The sequence below is a fragment of the Tachypleus tridentatus genome, chromosome 4, assembly GCF_004210375.1.
Source record: "Tachypleus tridentatus isolate NWPU-2018 chromosome 4, ASM421037v1, whole genome shotgun sequence".
In the NCBI taxonomy this organism is placed as follows: domain Eukaryota; kingdom Metazoa; phylum Arthropoda; class Merostomata; order Xiphosura; family Limulidae; genus Tachypleus; species Tachypleus tridentatus.
Genome location: NC_134828.1, coordinates 77,548,558 through 77,563,944, shown reverse-complemented (window position 1 = coordinate 77,563,944; position 15,387 = coordinate 77,548,558). Strand labels below are relative to the sequence as shown.

Below are 15,387 nucleotides of genomic sequence, written 5' to 3'. Positions count from 1 at the left end.
CGTGCTGTAATTGGTTACTATGGGCATAGTCTATGTCTCTGTCCTACAGTTTCAAGTGGAATGAAACCGCCAACCACAAAGAACAAGAAATCCTTTCAGCGCCAAGATCCTTGCGTCTTCCCCTGCCTTCTTCACAGATTTCCGTATATATGATTACAAGAAATAAAAAATAATCACAACTGGTTTGAATTTTGCGTAAAGTTACATGAGAGCTATCTGTGTTAGCCGTCCCTAATTTAGCAGTGTAAGAGAAGAGGGAAGGCAGTTAGTCATCACCACCCACCACCAACTCTTTGGCTACTCTTTTACCAACGAATAGTGGAATTGAAATGGCGAGCAGGTTTGGTGTAACGGGGATTCGAACCCGCGACCTACATACTATGGGTCGAGTGCCCTCACCACCTAGCCATGCCGGGCTGTTCTGATAATGGAAATTCTAGAGTTTTACTCATATGACGTGAAACAATGCACTTATCATTTTGCTTTGCCCAAAAATAAATGTGGGCATTAACACACTAAGTTTGATCCAATTATTCCAAGTTTTTTAATTAAAACATCTGGCTTCTTTGTCAACGAAAGCAACAATCTAGGTGAAATAGGATATTGCATGTATGGAAATACCAGGTTAAACTTATTATTTTGTTTGAAATAAATAAAATATTAAATCACGTTGTTCAACAGGTAATTTACAATCACAAACCCTGGTCAGGTTTTATTTACAATCTGTCATGTTTTGCAAGATTTATATCAGCAAGTATTTCTTACGGTTCTAAAGTTGTAGACCTTGCGTTTATAAAACAAGTTTGGTAGCTTTGTTTTTATATTACTCTGGCAAGTTAATATCGACTTTTCTTGAAAAGCTAACTGTTCGCTATTACCTCGAAATTATGTTAATAACAGCTTTTTTCTTTTATACTCTCCCCGTAGGGATGGGACAGCGGCAAGTCTTTGGATTTACAATGTAGAAAGGTTCGATTCTCACCTCACTGAGCACAGATAGACTGATGTAGTTTTGCTATAAGAAAAACAAATTAACTTTTATACTACATGGGCCAATCGTTTTCTAGGGTTTAAAGTGTCGAAATATAAATTCTAAGTCCATTGTTCGCTTTTCTCAACATAATAAATTTAAGGATTTTATATGCGTAATAGGAATGATGCTGAAATTTCACTATTCTATTACTTTAAAGTAGGCGGAGGGTGCTGTTGACAATTCTTCTCTTCAGCTTGTCAATTCAAAATTAGGAATGGATAGCGCAGGTAGCTTTTATCCAGTTTTGTGCTAGTATCCAAAACAATTTATTTGATATTATACAATTACGGGCAATAAATTTATCAAAGTACAGCTCAGGAGAAGACAAAATATACGTTTTACTTTATTTTAAAGCATAGAAGTGACTAAAGCATAGTTCCATCATATTACAAACGGTAGTACTTAACAGTTTGGTTTGGTTTGTTTTGAATTTCGTGCAAAGTTGCACGAGGACTATCTGCGCTAGCCGTTCCTAATTTAGCAGTGTAATGGGATTGACTGAAAGGGCGACTATGTTTGATGTAACGAGGATTCGAACCCGCAACCCATATATTAAAAGTCGAGTGCCCTAACCACCTGGATATGCCAGGCCACTACTTAACAGTATGTATTGTGATGAAACAAAATAGCGATAATTAAAAATCGCTCGTTTCAAACCACCTTTAAAATATCTGAACATTAGCAATAACTATAAGAGCGAACAACGTTTTGACCTTCTACGTAAAATATTTCCTCAACCCAAACGAGTGGTTTTGCATATATATTTCTCTACAAGTGGGTTTTCTCGACATCACTGATTAGCAATAACTATTTCACATGAAACATGAAATATTATTGTACTTATTAAACCACCTAACGCTCTAATTATTTTAAAGAACTCTTCCGACCGGAGCCCCACTGACTCCTATCCTGTACCGAAAATGATAGTATTGCACACATGTATAATGAATGATTCGCTACTTTGCGCATGCGTGCAGTTAAATTTGTGTAAAGGTTAGTAGCGATCATTATGAGTAATAACATGGAACTGGAGATATGCGCGCTCCACATTTAGTATTGACGGCGCACAAAAATATGTCTAATAAAATGGAAATAAAGATGTGTAATAAAAGCAATTGATAACTTATAAAAGACAAATAGGGACTGATATACATATATATAAATGTGTAACTTATATAACCTATATAATATAGAAAGAGTTAATGCGACGGAAAGTACTAAAACAAGAAAAATCAAAACTAGGAACACTGAGTTATTTAAAATTTTATTCCTACTTTGGTAAATAACTGTGTCTGAAAGTTTGACTTTCTTTTGCCAATATTTTTGCAGCGTTTAAAAAACGTTATCTAGAGATTGACCATATAGTTCTTTTAATATAAATATTTGTTGTGAACCTTTTGCTCAGTGTAAACTGCGAGATCATTTTTACCCAGAGTTAGGTAAAAGTGTAAAATCATTTCAAACGTGTAAAACAATTTATTTTACTCTGTTTGTTTGTAAGTAAGCACAAAGCTGCACTGTGGGCTATCTGTGCTCTGCCCACCAAGATTATTGAAAACCAGTTTCTAGCGTTGTAAGTCCACAGACATGCCAATGTACCATTTCGAGGGATTTCTTTTCAGATTCTCCAGTATTTTTTCCGTACTTATTTTTGTAAAGCTAATGGTTAGTGTATATGCTATACTCAGCTTATTTTTGAATAATACATATAGCTTTGTTTAATTTTGTTTGGTAATTCTGTCGTTATAAATGCTAACTTCACCTAACCAATTTTTTTTTTTTTTCTCTCTTTGTAACAATAAATGAAACACTTAGAAGTAACAAACAAATATTAACTTAAAGGAAAAACAGTTATAATAGCTACACATGAGGATAAAAAACAATTCAATTATATGGTGTTTTTTGGTTTTTGTTAAGCACAAAAATATAAAATATGCTTCCATGGGTCTGGAAACCAAATTTTAGCATTACAGGCTTTCAGGCTTACCGCTGAGCCACTTGGAGGCGACATCATAGGTTAGTTATCTATATAGCAGATTATTAATTGTGTAAATTTCCAATAGGTAACATTATTTTAATCCAAAAGCTACGCACAAAACAGGTTCTAACGGAATTGATAAGCAGAGTTTAAATGAGAATGCTCAAAAAATAAATGATACTGACATAAACGATCCATAAATGGATCTTGAACAATATAACAAGTGACTTTTTTCTGTAGCACACAAAATCAGCAACAATTATGTTTCGTCTTTCTAATCGACTTTCTGTGGCCGAAGGAAAGTCAACTTTACTTGTATTGAATTCAGTTACTTGCTTTCGTTTAATGTTATTTTATAAATTAAGCTCTGTAATGTCTCTTAGGATATCAAGTCATTGACATCATTAGTCAACAAGCCAATTAACAGAAAAGGGAGACCAGGGTTTTCTGTATCTCTTATTTCAGCACAAAATTAATTTGCCACGAACCTATTAAGACCTATCTAGAGACCTATCTATTAACAAGTCTAGCGGTTTGTGACAGGAGAGGCGTCTATAGCTGTGTTTTTAACTATGTGTGTGAGCGTGCTATACCTTCTCTAAGAGCATATTAGGGTACTTCAATGATCGATGAGTATGTTTGTGTTGAGATCTTGTAAAATGTGGCGCTAGCTGTCCATAATTTTGAAGTGATAGACTAGAGGGAAGGCAGCTAATCAACACCACCTACTACCAACTCTTGGCCTATTCTTTACCAACGAAAGAATGGCATTTACTGTCACACTGTAAGAAGCCCACGGTTGAAAGAGTGAGTATCTGGGAATGAAATTCGAATCCGTGCCCCTCAAATTGCAAGCCGAGTGCCCTAGCTGTCAACCCATAACAGACTTTACGTTTCTTATAATGAACATCTAACACGCATTTCTAAAGCTCAACACAAAAGATTCCTTCAAATAGCACTACGGGTTGAGTTATGCCGTACTTTTATGAATCAACCTTTATTTAAGCGATGCGAAGGTAATATATAAAATACTAAATGTTAAAGAAAATGAACTTTTTTGTTGACTAGCTGAGCAAATACTTATGAAACACCAGGATGTACGAACATGTTAATGAAAAATGACAAAGTAATAGGTTTATAAGAAACGACTTACATCGCTGTTATGCTCCAGTAGCTTAGCAGTAGGTCTGAAAGGTTATAACGCTAGAAAAGTGGTTTGATAACCGCGCTGAGCACAATGCAGTTAGCCCATTGTGTAGTTTTGGCCTTCTCCACAAACAAACAAACACAGTTGTCGTAGTGGTATAGTTGTAAGTGTGTTTTTTTTATGAAACATCCATTTTGTTATTGTGTTTTATTATTTTCCTCTTAGTCAGGGGGATTCTTCGATTGGGGGGAGGCAGATGCACACATTGGTTCTATTGAGCTAATGACAACACTGTCTTACAAAGGCTGCTATAAACATAACCGTGTTTTAGAAGTGTTTTATTTGGCATAATTCCATAATAAGTTGAAATAAACTGAATTACTTCTTTCATGAACACATATATATATATATTATACTAAAACGTGTAAGAAAATAATACAAATAAGAACAGGATTCCTTAATTTAAGGGATAAATGGTAAACATATAAACACACATATAATTAATAGTGTAATAAGTTTGTGTAAGTGTGTATATGATATACGGTTTGGCTTCGTAATTGTCCTAGCTCTGTTTAAAATGCATTTTGTTTTTGTTACACATGCAAATACACCAGCCTTAAATATTGTAATCACGTTATGCTAACTTGTGTATACAAAATTACATCTATTATTTAAAGATATGAATAAATCAGTGTTAGATACTTTCACTCTATTCTTTTATAATGTTGGTACAATACTTCATCCATGACAATTGCGACCATTCACAGTTTTTGTTGTTTTTAGTGTAGTTTATACAAGACTATGATTTAGATGACTCATAGTGAATGGCAGAAAACATTTATGAAAATGTAGGTTCACACAAGGTAAATACATGTACACTATAGTGCTTTTAGTTACACTCTAGAGCTGTTTTAAGTGTGATTGTACAGAGCTATACAAAAATTGATAGTTTTTGTATTCAAATCAAAACATTTTTGGACTATACAAACTAAAATAAGAGTAGACCACAGAAAATATTAATATTATATACGCCCTCCTTTTAAAAGTTCTTTACAAAAAATACAAGCACAGATACTTTTGAAATTCGTGTAAAGAAGAGGTTGGACTACCATTTGAAAGCAGGTCAGTCTCAAAGAACCGTGTCCTTGGACTTTATCTAGCTGGCCCGCCGTGAAAAGTACGCAACACACAAGTTCTTTGGTCTGTAGAATTTTAGACATCCAATTATGGCTTCTGAGGTATCGAAAAATAAGAATGCCCTATTTTCTTAAATTATCAAATATTTCTAAAATACAGTATTTTATAATATCGTTGTTTGTTTGTTTGTTTTGGAATTTCGAGACTTATTACAAGACTCGTGATAACGGTATATATTGGTATGAAAGTTTAATTATATTGTTAATTTAATAGCAACTTATCTTACTGAAATTAACCATAAGTCCAATTTTTCATTCGATTCATCACTAGTAACTGAATCGTAACGGCTTCGGGGAATTTTAGCCTTGAACAGTCACCCTGGGTTTCTTGTACATATTTTAATTATGTTAAATAGCTTAGGTGTTAAATAATTTAAATAATAAATTAGCAGTATTAGTACTATAATTACTGTAATACTACATAAATATAGGTTCAATATGGTTAATAAAAACAACTAAAACATAGAGTAACTTATTTTAATCTGCTGCTGCGGTTCGTTATTTTCACTTAATGCACACACGCATATAAATGATTAAATATCTTCTGCAAATATTTTTAACTGCCACACAACATTAGATATAGTTAGTACAGAAAGTTGCAATGATGCCAAATTAACGTTCGCATTCGTAGTGTGCTGACAGTTAGTCATTATTTACAAATTTCGCGCGAAGTATTCTCTCAAAATACTACATGTGATCAGTTCAATAATGGCGGTAAGTCCGTTATATGAAATGTCTCCTTTAGTTCATACAATGTGTTTTCACTAAGTAAACATGTCAGTACATAATCCATTGTTTGTATATTTTGTGGTATTTCGTTACTAAAACGAGGAGGCTGAAGAAATATTTGTTAGTTCACTGATTCTCAAACTAGATCAGCGTACTATTGGTGGTAGGTGGAGCTGTTGTCTGGGGGTACAATTAATGTTAAAATTATAAAACTTATAACAAACCCACCTTGCCCGCCAATGACACAGCGGTATGTATGCGAAGTTTAATTATTCTTGAAAAAATCACATCCTTCCCATTAATGGGTAAGTTTTCAAAATGTTAATCTTTGCTACAATATTTTTCTCTTTCTTCAAATTAGGCTTGGGATTGTACTTCAAAGAATGATATAAACAAAAAGCAGTAAACTAGAGTGGAAAGTTTGAGAACCACTGTTTTAGTTGAAGCTATGTTGTTCAACGTTGCTGAAGTGAAAAACGAAAGATGTATATCACGAGATTTAACACGAAGTTCTCATGATATCTTTACCTAAAAAAATTCCGTATGAGCAACATTTTCTCAATAATTGTCATACATAAAATTAACATCCTTTACAAGGGTCCGGCATGGCGAGGTGTGTTAAGGCGTTCGACTCGTAATATGAGGGTCGCGGATTCGAATCTCCGTCGTGCCAAACATGTTCACCTTTTCAGCCGTGGGGTCGTTACAATGTGGCGGTCAATTCCACTATTTGTTGGTAAAAGAGTAGTCTAAGAGTTGGCGGTGGGTGGTGATGACTAGCTGCCTTCCCTCTAGTCTTACACTGCTAAATTAGAGACGGCTAGCTTTGCGCGAAATTCATAAACAAACAAACAAAACATCCTTTACAAACGTCAAGGAAATTGAAGAAAAGTTATTTGCAATGGGATCTAGATTTATGAATTCGGTTGCTGAATACAATATGACGCTAATTATTTAGCCAATCAACGTGTCACTGCTTTAGCGAGGCGGATAAGTTGTTTCTGTAGGGGAAGCGAAAGTATGTCAGAAACCAGTTTCAACTACAAGTTGATACGATCCTGATAAACAAGCGGCTGCTTGGGGGTTTGACCTTGAGTCTAATCAATCCAGTTTAAACACATTCGAACTAAGTGAAAGAAAAATGTGCTCAAAAGTCAAAAAATAATTATCTTGGGTTATTCTGTAAGTTCTGTAGCCCGATGACCTCTTTCCAAATGTCAACCAATCTCGGTTCATATATTTAAGTATAATATCTTAGTTCGACGATGAAAGTTAGGTTAACTCCATATAATAAGTTAAATATTTATCAACAGTCACGCTCACAAAGATTCGTAAATAATCTTTATAAACCACTCGACATTTTCATTGCTGTTGTTTGACTTTGATCTACGAGTATCATTAGCAGTATAGGATCGTTATGATAAATTCTATATGATTATTTAATGAAGTGTGTATCAATACATTATGAGGGGATAAAACGTTTGAAAAATAAAGTTAATTAAGGTATTTTCTTTTAAGAAGCAGCTGTAATATCTCTATCAATTTAGATATACTGGTATGTCTGTTTTATATGTGTATGTACACATGTTGTTCGTTGTAATAAATTACTTTCGTGATTGAATTAATATCTAAGGTAACTTACTCTAATTTAGAACAATCGACGAAAGCAAGCTAAAATGTTTTAGTTAAAATAAGACATCTCATGCTCACTTGTAATTTCAAAGGGACTTGTTATTCCCCTTCCCCCAAAAAATATAGTACTAAATTACACTGAGCCAACGTTGGGTTTCAAAAAGTACCTTGTACTGAGTTTTAAAGCCCAAAAGTACTCACAGACATTGGAAAGGGTGAGAATGTTTTTGACCACTCTAGCAAATCTAACATTTTTTTTGGATGGGGGGGATTTAAAAGTGGATTGATGAATAACATTATTTCAAGCATTATTTAATGCAGTAGTATCATTTGTATAAGAAAGATAAAATGGAATACTTATTGTTATAGTTTGGCTTCTAGTACACAAGAAAAAAAATCCTGTAAAACGGTACTGCGCATGTGAACTTGTTTCTTGTTACATACATTACATTTCTTTTGTTTCTTGGGGTGTGATGGTGGTGAAGCAAACTGTCAGGGAAGAAACATTTAGACGAGAATTGCTTTCCAAAAGCGCCGCCACTGCTCTTGGGATGTTATATTTGAACAGTGTGATTTGAGCGTCACGCTTAAGCACCCATAGTTCTACAATGCAAAGTGCGATTACAATTTGGCTTTAACGGGACGCGAATCAGGGATCAAAAAGATTTTGTAATCAGTGATGAAATGTTGGAGAAGAGTTACAAAAGAGAGAGAGAAATGAATTGAAGCATAAATAAAAATAAAATGATTTTTTTATTCCTAAAATCATGAGTCGATCGTACATTATTTTCCATGTTTTGGTGATAATTTTGAACAAAATAAACTTTGCAAGATCAGTTTCTTATACAAAACTTAGTATACGTTTAATGTTCGATCTGGCCTGGCATGGCCTAGCGCGTTAAGGCGTGCGCTTCGTAATCTGAGGGTCGCGGGTTCGCGCCCGAGTCGCGCCAAAGATGCTCGCCCTCCCAGCCGTGGGGGCGTTATAATGTGACGATCAATCCCACTATTCATTGGTAAAAGAGTAGCCCAAGAGTTGGCGGTGGGTGGTGATGACTAGCTGCCTTTCCTCTAGTCTTACACTACTAAATTAGGGACGGTTATCACAGATAGCCCTCGAGTAGCTTTGTGCGAAATTCCAAAACAAACAATGTTCGATCTCTTGATTAAAAAAATACAATAAAACTAAATTTGTTTTTGTGCTGATAAACTGTGTTTTACATTTTTATCTTGATCTTTTAACTTCTGATCAGCGCAAGCTACCTATATAGATCATAATTAAACATAATGCTTAATAATGAGCACAGATACTTAAATATACTTTTCACACTACAATACTTATACTGATTGGAACGTATTGCTTCGTTGATTGACCATTCTCTCTGGTAAAGATATTTGTTCAGGAAATCTAGGACAATCTGCACACTTAGTAGAGACAATATGTGTTATTCAACTGTTTTTTTTATCACTTTTATTTAGTGAGGTTTGGTTAGTGACATCTAAGTATGTCAATAACTGAAGGATTTAAAAATTGAAAATGGTAATAAAGTAACTTATTCTTACCATTCCTTCTGCTTCACAGTTTTCTAATTGCCTTTTGATTAAATTCTAACATTAATGATTTTTGTAACTTCAACAAGAAATGCTATCGTGATTGCATCCACAAAGTTTGCGTTTCACGAAAACATCACATTTTCTAACCTTGCATTTGAGATTAAAACAATGAACTAATCATAAATAGGTTAGCTCTGTAAACATTTCTTGTTTAGGTAAATTATTTTGCGAAAGGCATCATTAAACAAATAGGGGAAGAATACATTTAAACTGAACCAATGGGAACAAGAGACGCACTGTTCTAAACATGTTATACCAAATTTATTAAGCAGTTGTCAAAAGTCAGTTTTAGTGTTTTTTATACTTTTCCCGATAATGTGACAGGAAAAACAGGCATTAGTGTTTATACAATCGATTTCCGATTTTAGAGTTAAGGTAGCCAAAAGCAAAATAAATGTAAAGAGTATAGTGAACAAAACATGAGCAAACTCAGAAGAATGAGACGTAATTGAAAAACGGTTGAGTTCTTAACATAAATATTTTTTTCCAAATGTGCTTCACATGCCAAGCAACAGTTGCCTTTCAAACTATGGTAAACTGAAATTACAATAAAATCATATGATAAAAAAGTGTGGAACTGTGGATATCAATAGATATCCTACAAAGACAAGAAATTTCTTTTTGGAAACCTAAGACACTCATTTCTTGAAGATAATTTATAACAAATAACACGTTTTGCTGAATGGTTTTAAGACGCTACGAAAGTAAACACCAACGCTACAATTATATTTTCCAAAAGCCAAACTCTACACACTGTGAACCGTATTGGTTCTTCGCAGGCAGAAGTGTGTTGTATGCCATGTAGCACAGTTCAGAGGGATACATGACTGGAAGGGATTTTCAGGAAAGATAGAATATCATCACTAATATTGCCTCATGTATATTTTTTGACCTGTGGAAAAGGGCCTGAAACGTGAGATACGAAAGCAAGTGGACTTTTTCAGGCAAATTCTTCAACAGGTAGTGAAAACAATTCTTATTTTGACTAGAAATATTTCTGCTTTTAAAGGACTTTAGAAAAACTTCATTGAAATCACGAGTTGATATTTTTGTTAAATTCCGTCTTATGATGAATCGTTGATATGCCAGGTAAATCTTGCTGTTGAAAATGAAGTGATACAGGGTTCTCAAGGTGCTTCAAAAGTGAGTTTAGGAGTGACATTCAAGCCGTAGTTTTTCTTCATTCTAAGGAATGTGGTAAAATATTTATTGAAAGCTGATCAATTAAAATCGAGTGTTCCACTATTAGAATGTGGATGACAAACCTAAGAAAGTGAAAGTTGCTAAGAAAATTTGTTAATTTTTTATGAAATGGATGAGTAGAGTTGTGCTGGCATTAAAATTGGAATTTTGCATCTTACTGGGGGGGGGGAAGACATACTTTTACCGAAATTCTGTTGACTATATCGATATATTAGTTCTTCTACGACGAATGGAGCTTTTTTGTAGGTACATATTGAAGAGGGTTAATGACAAGGAACTAAATGCACAGTAAACACATTGTGCTGAACATAACTTGAATTTTTAATTGAAAGATACAGTTAAAAACACTACATGAAATTAGTTTCCTCCCATACTTTTTTAACCAATAGGCCATGATATAATCATTTATAAGCGAATCAGCTGTTACTTTTAAAAAGTCGAATTGCACTAATCGACTAATTTCCTTGACTCGTGAGAAATAACGTCGTATGAATTTTATGCCTTGTCTAAAATCGCTTTTGAAAGTAAGAAGAATAACGTAACTGAAGTAATTAACTAAAATAAAACTGAAGATATTCTTAGTTATGATTTTCACGATGTTACCATGTGCAAAACATACTGACACTTCCACAAATAAAGTGGGAGGAATTGAAACTTTGAAGAAAGACGTGTATGGTGTAGTCTAGTAAATCGAAACCCGAGATTGTAATTGTGCAATTTGCCTCATGACTTTGAGGACCATATTCACTAGCACACAAATCTTTATTCTAAGGTAGACTATCTAAACAGTTATAGCAACGAAAGAGGGAAAGCCAAAGACATTTGTTTTGAGTTCCAAAACCGCATACGACAGTTTTGATACTGAGGCGTTATATCGGTGATTCTTGAGTACATTTATCTAGTGGCCCCTGTTTCCTGTTCAACTGGTCTTTTACCAATATCGTTATGTGTAACGCCCTTACAGCTGAAAGGGCAGTATATTCAATGTTCATTCTCAAAGCTTGGATGCTTGCTAGAGGGAGTTCGTAATTACGATGGCTTTAAGATGTAGAAAGTAAATGAACGTTAAGAATCGAGAAGCTTCATCTAATATTTTAAAATAAGAGTACGATATAAGTACGCGCAATGAGTAAGAAATAAGTTAATTCAGTGCCACCGAATTAATGTCATGTCAGAAACGATATTCATTGTTAGTAGTGACAATTATCGCTTCTATTTTAATATTCATTTACTCAGAGAACTGTATGTTTCTGTTGAAACGTTGTATTTAACGTTCGGCCTACAAATGAGAGTGGCTATATCAAACGTGTTAAAGAAATTAATTAATCTGCTATCGGTTAATGCAATTAGCATTAACCAATTAATCCCATAGAATCTATCCAATGATAAAACACGTTACAAAATATACATATTCCATCTAAAACTGTTACTGTTGAAAATTCACTCCCTCATGACATTAATCCCACAGTTACATTATAACATAATGATTTGGTTAATTTTGGATTTCGCGCAAAGCTACATTGCGTTAGGCGTCCCTCATTTAGCAGTGAAAGAGTAGAGGAAAGACAGTCAGTCATAACCACCCACCGCCAATTCTTGGTCTACTCTTTTTATCAACGAATGGTGGGACTAGCTGTCACATTATAACGCTCCCATGGCTGGAAAGGCTGAGCCCTCTTGGTGTGGCTTAGTGGAACTCGTGCGTCGAATCTTCCAATTACTGGACAGATTATTCAGGAGAAAGCCTCAAGTATTGCACAATCTCTAGCAGTTCTAGGCTGGAAGTGTTTTTTATGGGTAAATTGATGGAGGAATTATCAGGCCATCAGTCTCAAGGAGGTAATTGGAGAAGCAAAAGCTGTGAATGTGTAGGTGGTTAACAAGTGGAGGAGCAGTCTTGCCAGATTTTGTTAAAAAGTTTAATCCTTGCTACATATTTAATGCCAACAAAACTGGACTGTTCTGGAGAGTTCTCCCAAATAAGTCATTATATTTCAAAGGTAAGACGTGTGTGGAGGTAAGCTCAGAAACGATAGTGTCACTCTCATGGTTATGGCAAACACAGATGGAAATTAGTAGTATCCTCTGTAAGATCCAGAAACCACGTTGCTTCAAAAACACAAAGAGTTCTCCAACTGCACGACTTCAATCGAAAGGCTTGGATGATGATTGTGGCTTTCACTAGCTGGATTTGAAAGTTTGATGTTTCAATGGCGTACTGACAGAGGAAGATGTTACTGTTTGTCATAATTTACAGTGCCAGACTCGAAAGGTGTCACTCTGCAATTTTTGCCACCCAACACTACGTCCTACCTTCAGCCATGTGATGCCAAAATAATAAAGAATGTGAAACAATACCACAGGAAATCGACTTATGTCAAATATTCTCATCTGGTACGATGCATAATTGTTTGTTTTGAATTTCGGTCAAAGTTATACAAGAGTTATCTGCGCTAGCTGTCCATAATTTAGCAGTGTAAGACTAGAGGGAAGGAAACTAGTCATCACCACCAGCCCGTCAACTTTTGGATTACTCTTTACCAACAAATAGTGGGATTGACTGTCACAGTATAAGCTCCCACGGCTGAAAGTGGCAAGTATGTTTGATGTGACAGGGATTCGAACCCACGACCCTCAGATTACTAGTCGAGTGTCCTAACCACCTGGCCAAGCAGGAAAGGGCGTGGAAGAGTTCAAATTCTTTTCCTTTTGATGCAATAGCTAAATTTACGTGATCCTGTGTGAGAATAATGATCTGTTTTCGGCACTGCGGGTTCATCTGGTCAAGTGATGCAGCAGAAGGAGAGATGGAAGAAGAAGATGTTGGTAGATATGATGAGGTCACCACGGTCATCAACGTGGACCATAATCTTGCAACTCACGAGATACCAGCAGAGCCAGAGAAATGAAGTTCACGCCAAACATGAAGAAAACTATGACGATAATTGCGGACAGGGGTTAATAACTGTAGCAGAACGTGTCATCGAAGTGCCCCAGACTTTCTGATTAAATTTAAGCATATGTTAACAGAACCCGGCAATGGTCAGTTGCAAACTCTCTCTTTGTTAACCTGAAAGTGATCTAAGAATGTCGAAACGTTGTTCTGTATTTTACTAGTAAAAGTGTTAATACCCATACAAGCCGTCCTGAGATACATATACCAATAGATCACTCGAAAATAAAGAAGCAAACAATATTTGTTCTTTTTTATTTTTCCAGAAGTTGTAAACCTTTATGTAAGTAAAAAGTAATCTCTCAAAAATAACAGTTATTCGTAATAAAATATCTTTTGTACAATTATAACTTTGAGATTAACTTACTTAATAAATATTTCATCTATTTACATACATTCATTATCTTTACCGTAAAAACAATATCTTTCAATTTTGCTCAGCTTAGGATATATTGAAGTTCACTTATATCAAAGTTTGTTTTTTTACGGGGTCTCATGAAATTCGTTGTATCCGGAATTGTCTATAACAATTTTACTATCGATTTATTCTGCAAAATTCCGTTATAAAAAGCAAAGTTAAAGGCACATGTACTATGGTGTAAAACGTTTCTGCAGGTTAAGTACAACTTTTATTTTTGTTTGTAAATTAATGGACATTTTTAGTTAGAATCCAGAAATAGAAAACATAGCCCTACTAACAATACTTTTATTGTTGTACATACGTTAGTTTGAGAATTTATAATTTACATACGTGCTGTGACACTTATATCCAAGCTTTAATATTTCCTTTACAAATAACATCAGAAAGATGTAATTATCTTACATTTTTGCAATCCCTGCTTTCCGAACAGCTGAAGATACTGCTTTACACGCTGTGAGAATAGAGTTTAGTAAAACTGTCAAATCGCCTGTTGCTCCTGGAAATCTTTTCTGTTCGGCCAAGACAAAACGAATCAATGTCATGGCATTTGTATCAATTGTAGATCCCGCTGAAGACATATTTTTAAGATAACTATTCAATGACAGCAAGAAAATTAAAACTGAGTTTGGTTCTGTATAACACAAAAATACTCGAAACTACTTCTTCGTGTCTACTCAAACACAAAACAACACTCCTGCGTTTTCAACTAAGTTATAAGGCCAACAACTTTCAACATTGCTTCAGTGTGACGCTTATCTTACGTTGACTTTAAAAGCCCTCGAGCATAAAACTTTGTAAAGAACTCTACATTCCTACCCCTGGTGGTTACAAATGAAACTTATACTTTAAGTTTACTTAGACTGTAGAAACTTGCCTTGCGAAAATCGTTGTATTATATATACACAATCGGTCTTGTATTCTATTCATCTTCGAGGTTGTTCGTATTAAAAGAAGTGAAAGTATTACAACTGTTTATCAGTGACATTTTTTGAAAGAGAGTTTTTTCTAACCTTCTGTTCATAAACGTTCCAATAAAAAAGGTTCACACACTTAGCATCAACAGAACAAGATTAATAACATTTGAAACAGATACTTAATGTGTTATAGTAACACAAAATACATTAAAGCTGAAAAGCCACAATGCCAGGAACACTTGAGTATAGGAACAAGACGAAAACAAAAGCTTAAAACTTATTGTCAAATAAAGTTCCAAAAATAGATAATACTAAAAGAAATGTATTCAAGTGGAATAACAGTTATAGAAACAACATTGAAATAAATAGAAGTGAAAAAGGTTGACGTTGATTGGAAAACACCGAAAGAAATTGCACCGCCGATAGATTTAACTCTGGAAGTATCAGAGGGAAATTCAACAATAACGAGATCTAAAGCAATAATTCTGGAGAAAATAAACTCTGAAACATTATAAAGAGTAAGCCAGAAACCAACTTAGAGAGTATTCACATTTTAATTCGCTATTT

General features: G+C 34.6%; 1 protein-coding gene across 1 annotated transcript in view; it reads right to left on the bottom strand.

Moving 5' to 3' along the window:
- The window catches only part of LOC143249494 (fructose-1,6-bisphosphatase 1-like), a 30,065-nt gene extending 15,396 nt beyond the window's left edge, over positions 1–14,669 (bottom strand). The window contains exon 1 of the mRNA XM_076499423.1: positions 14,309–14,669. Coding sequence (XP_076355538.1) covers positions 14,309–14,484 — 176 coding nt within the window. The 5' untranslated portion in view covers positions 14,485–14,669. The remainder of the gene's footprint in view (positions 1–14,308) is intronic.
- Between the last annotated feature and the right edge of the window lie 718 nt (positions 14,670–15,387).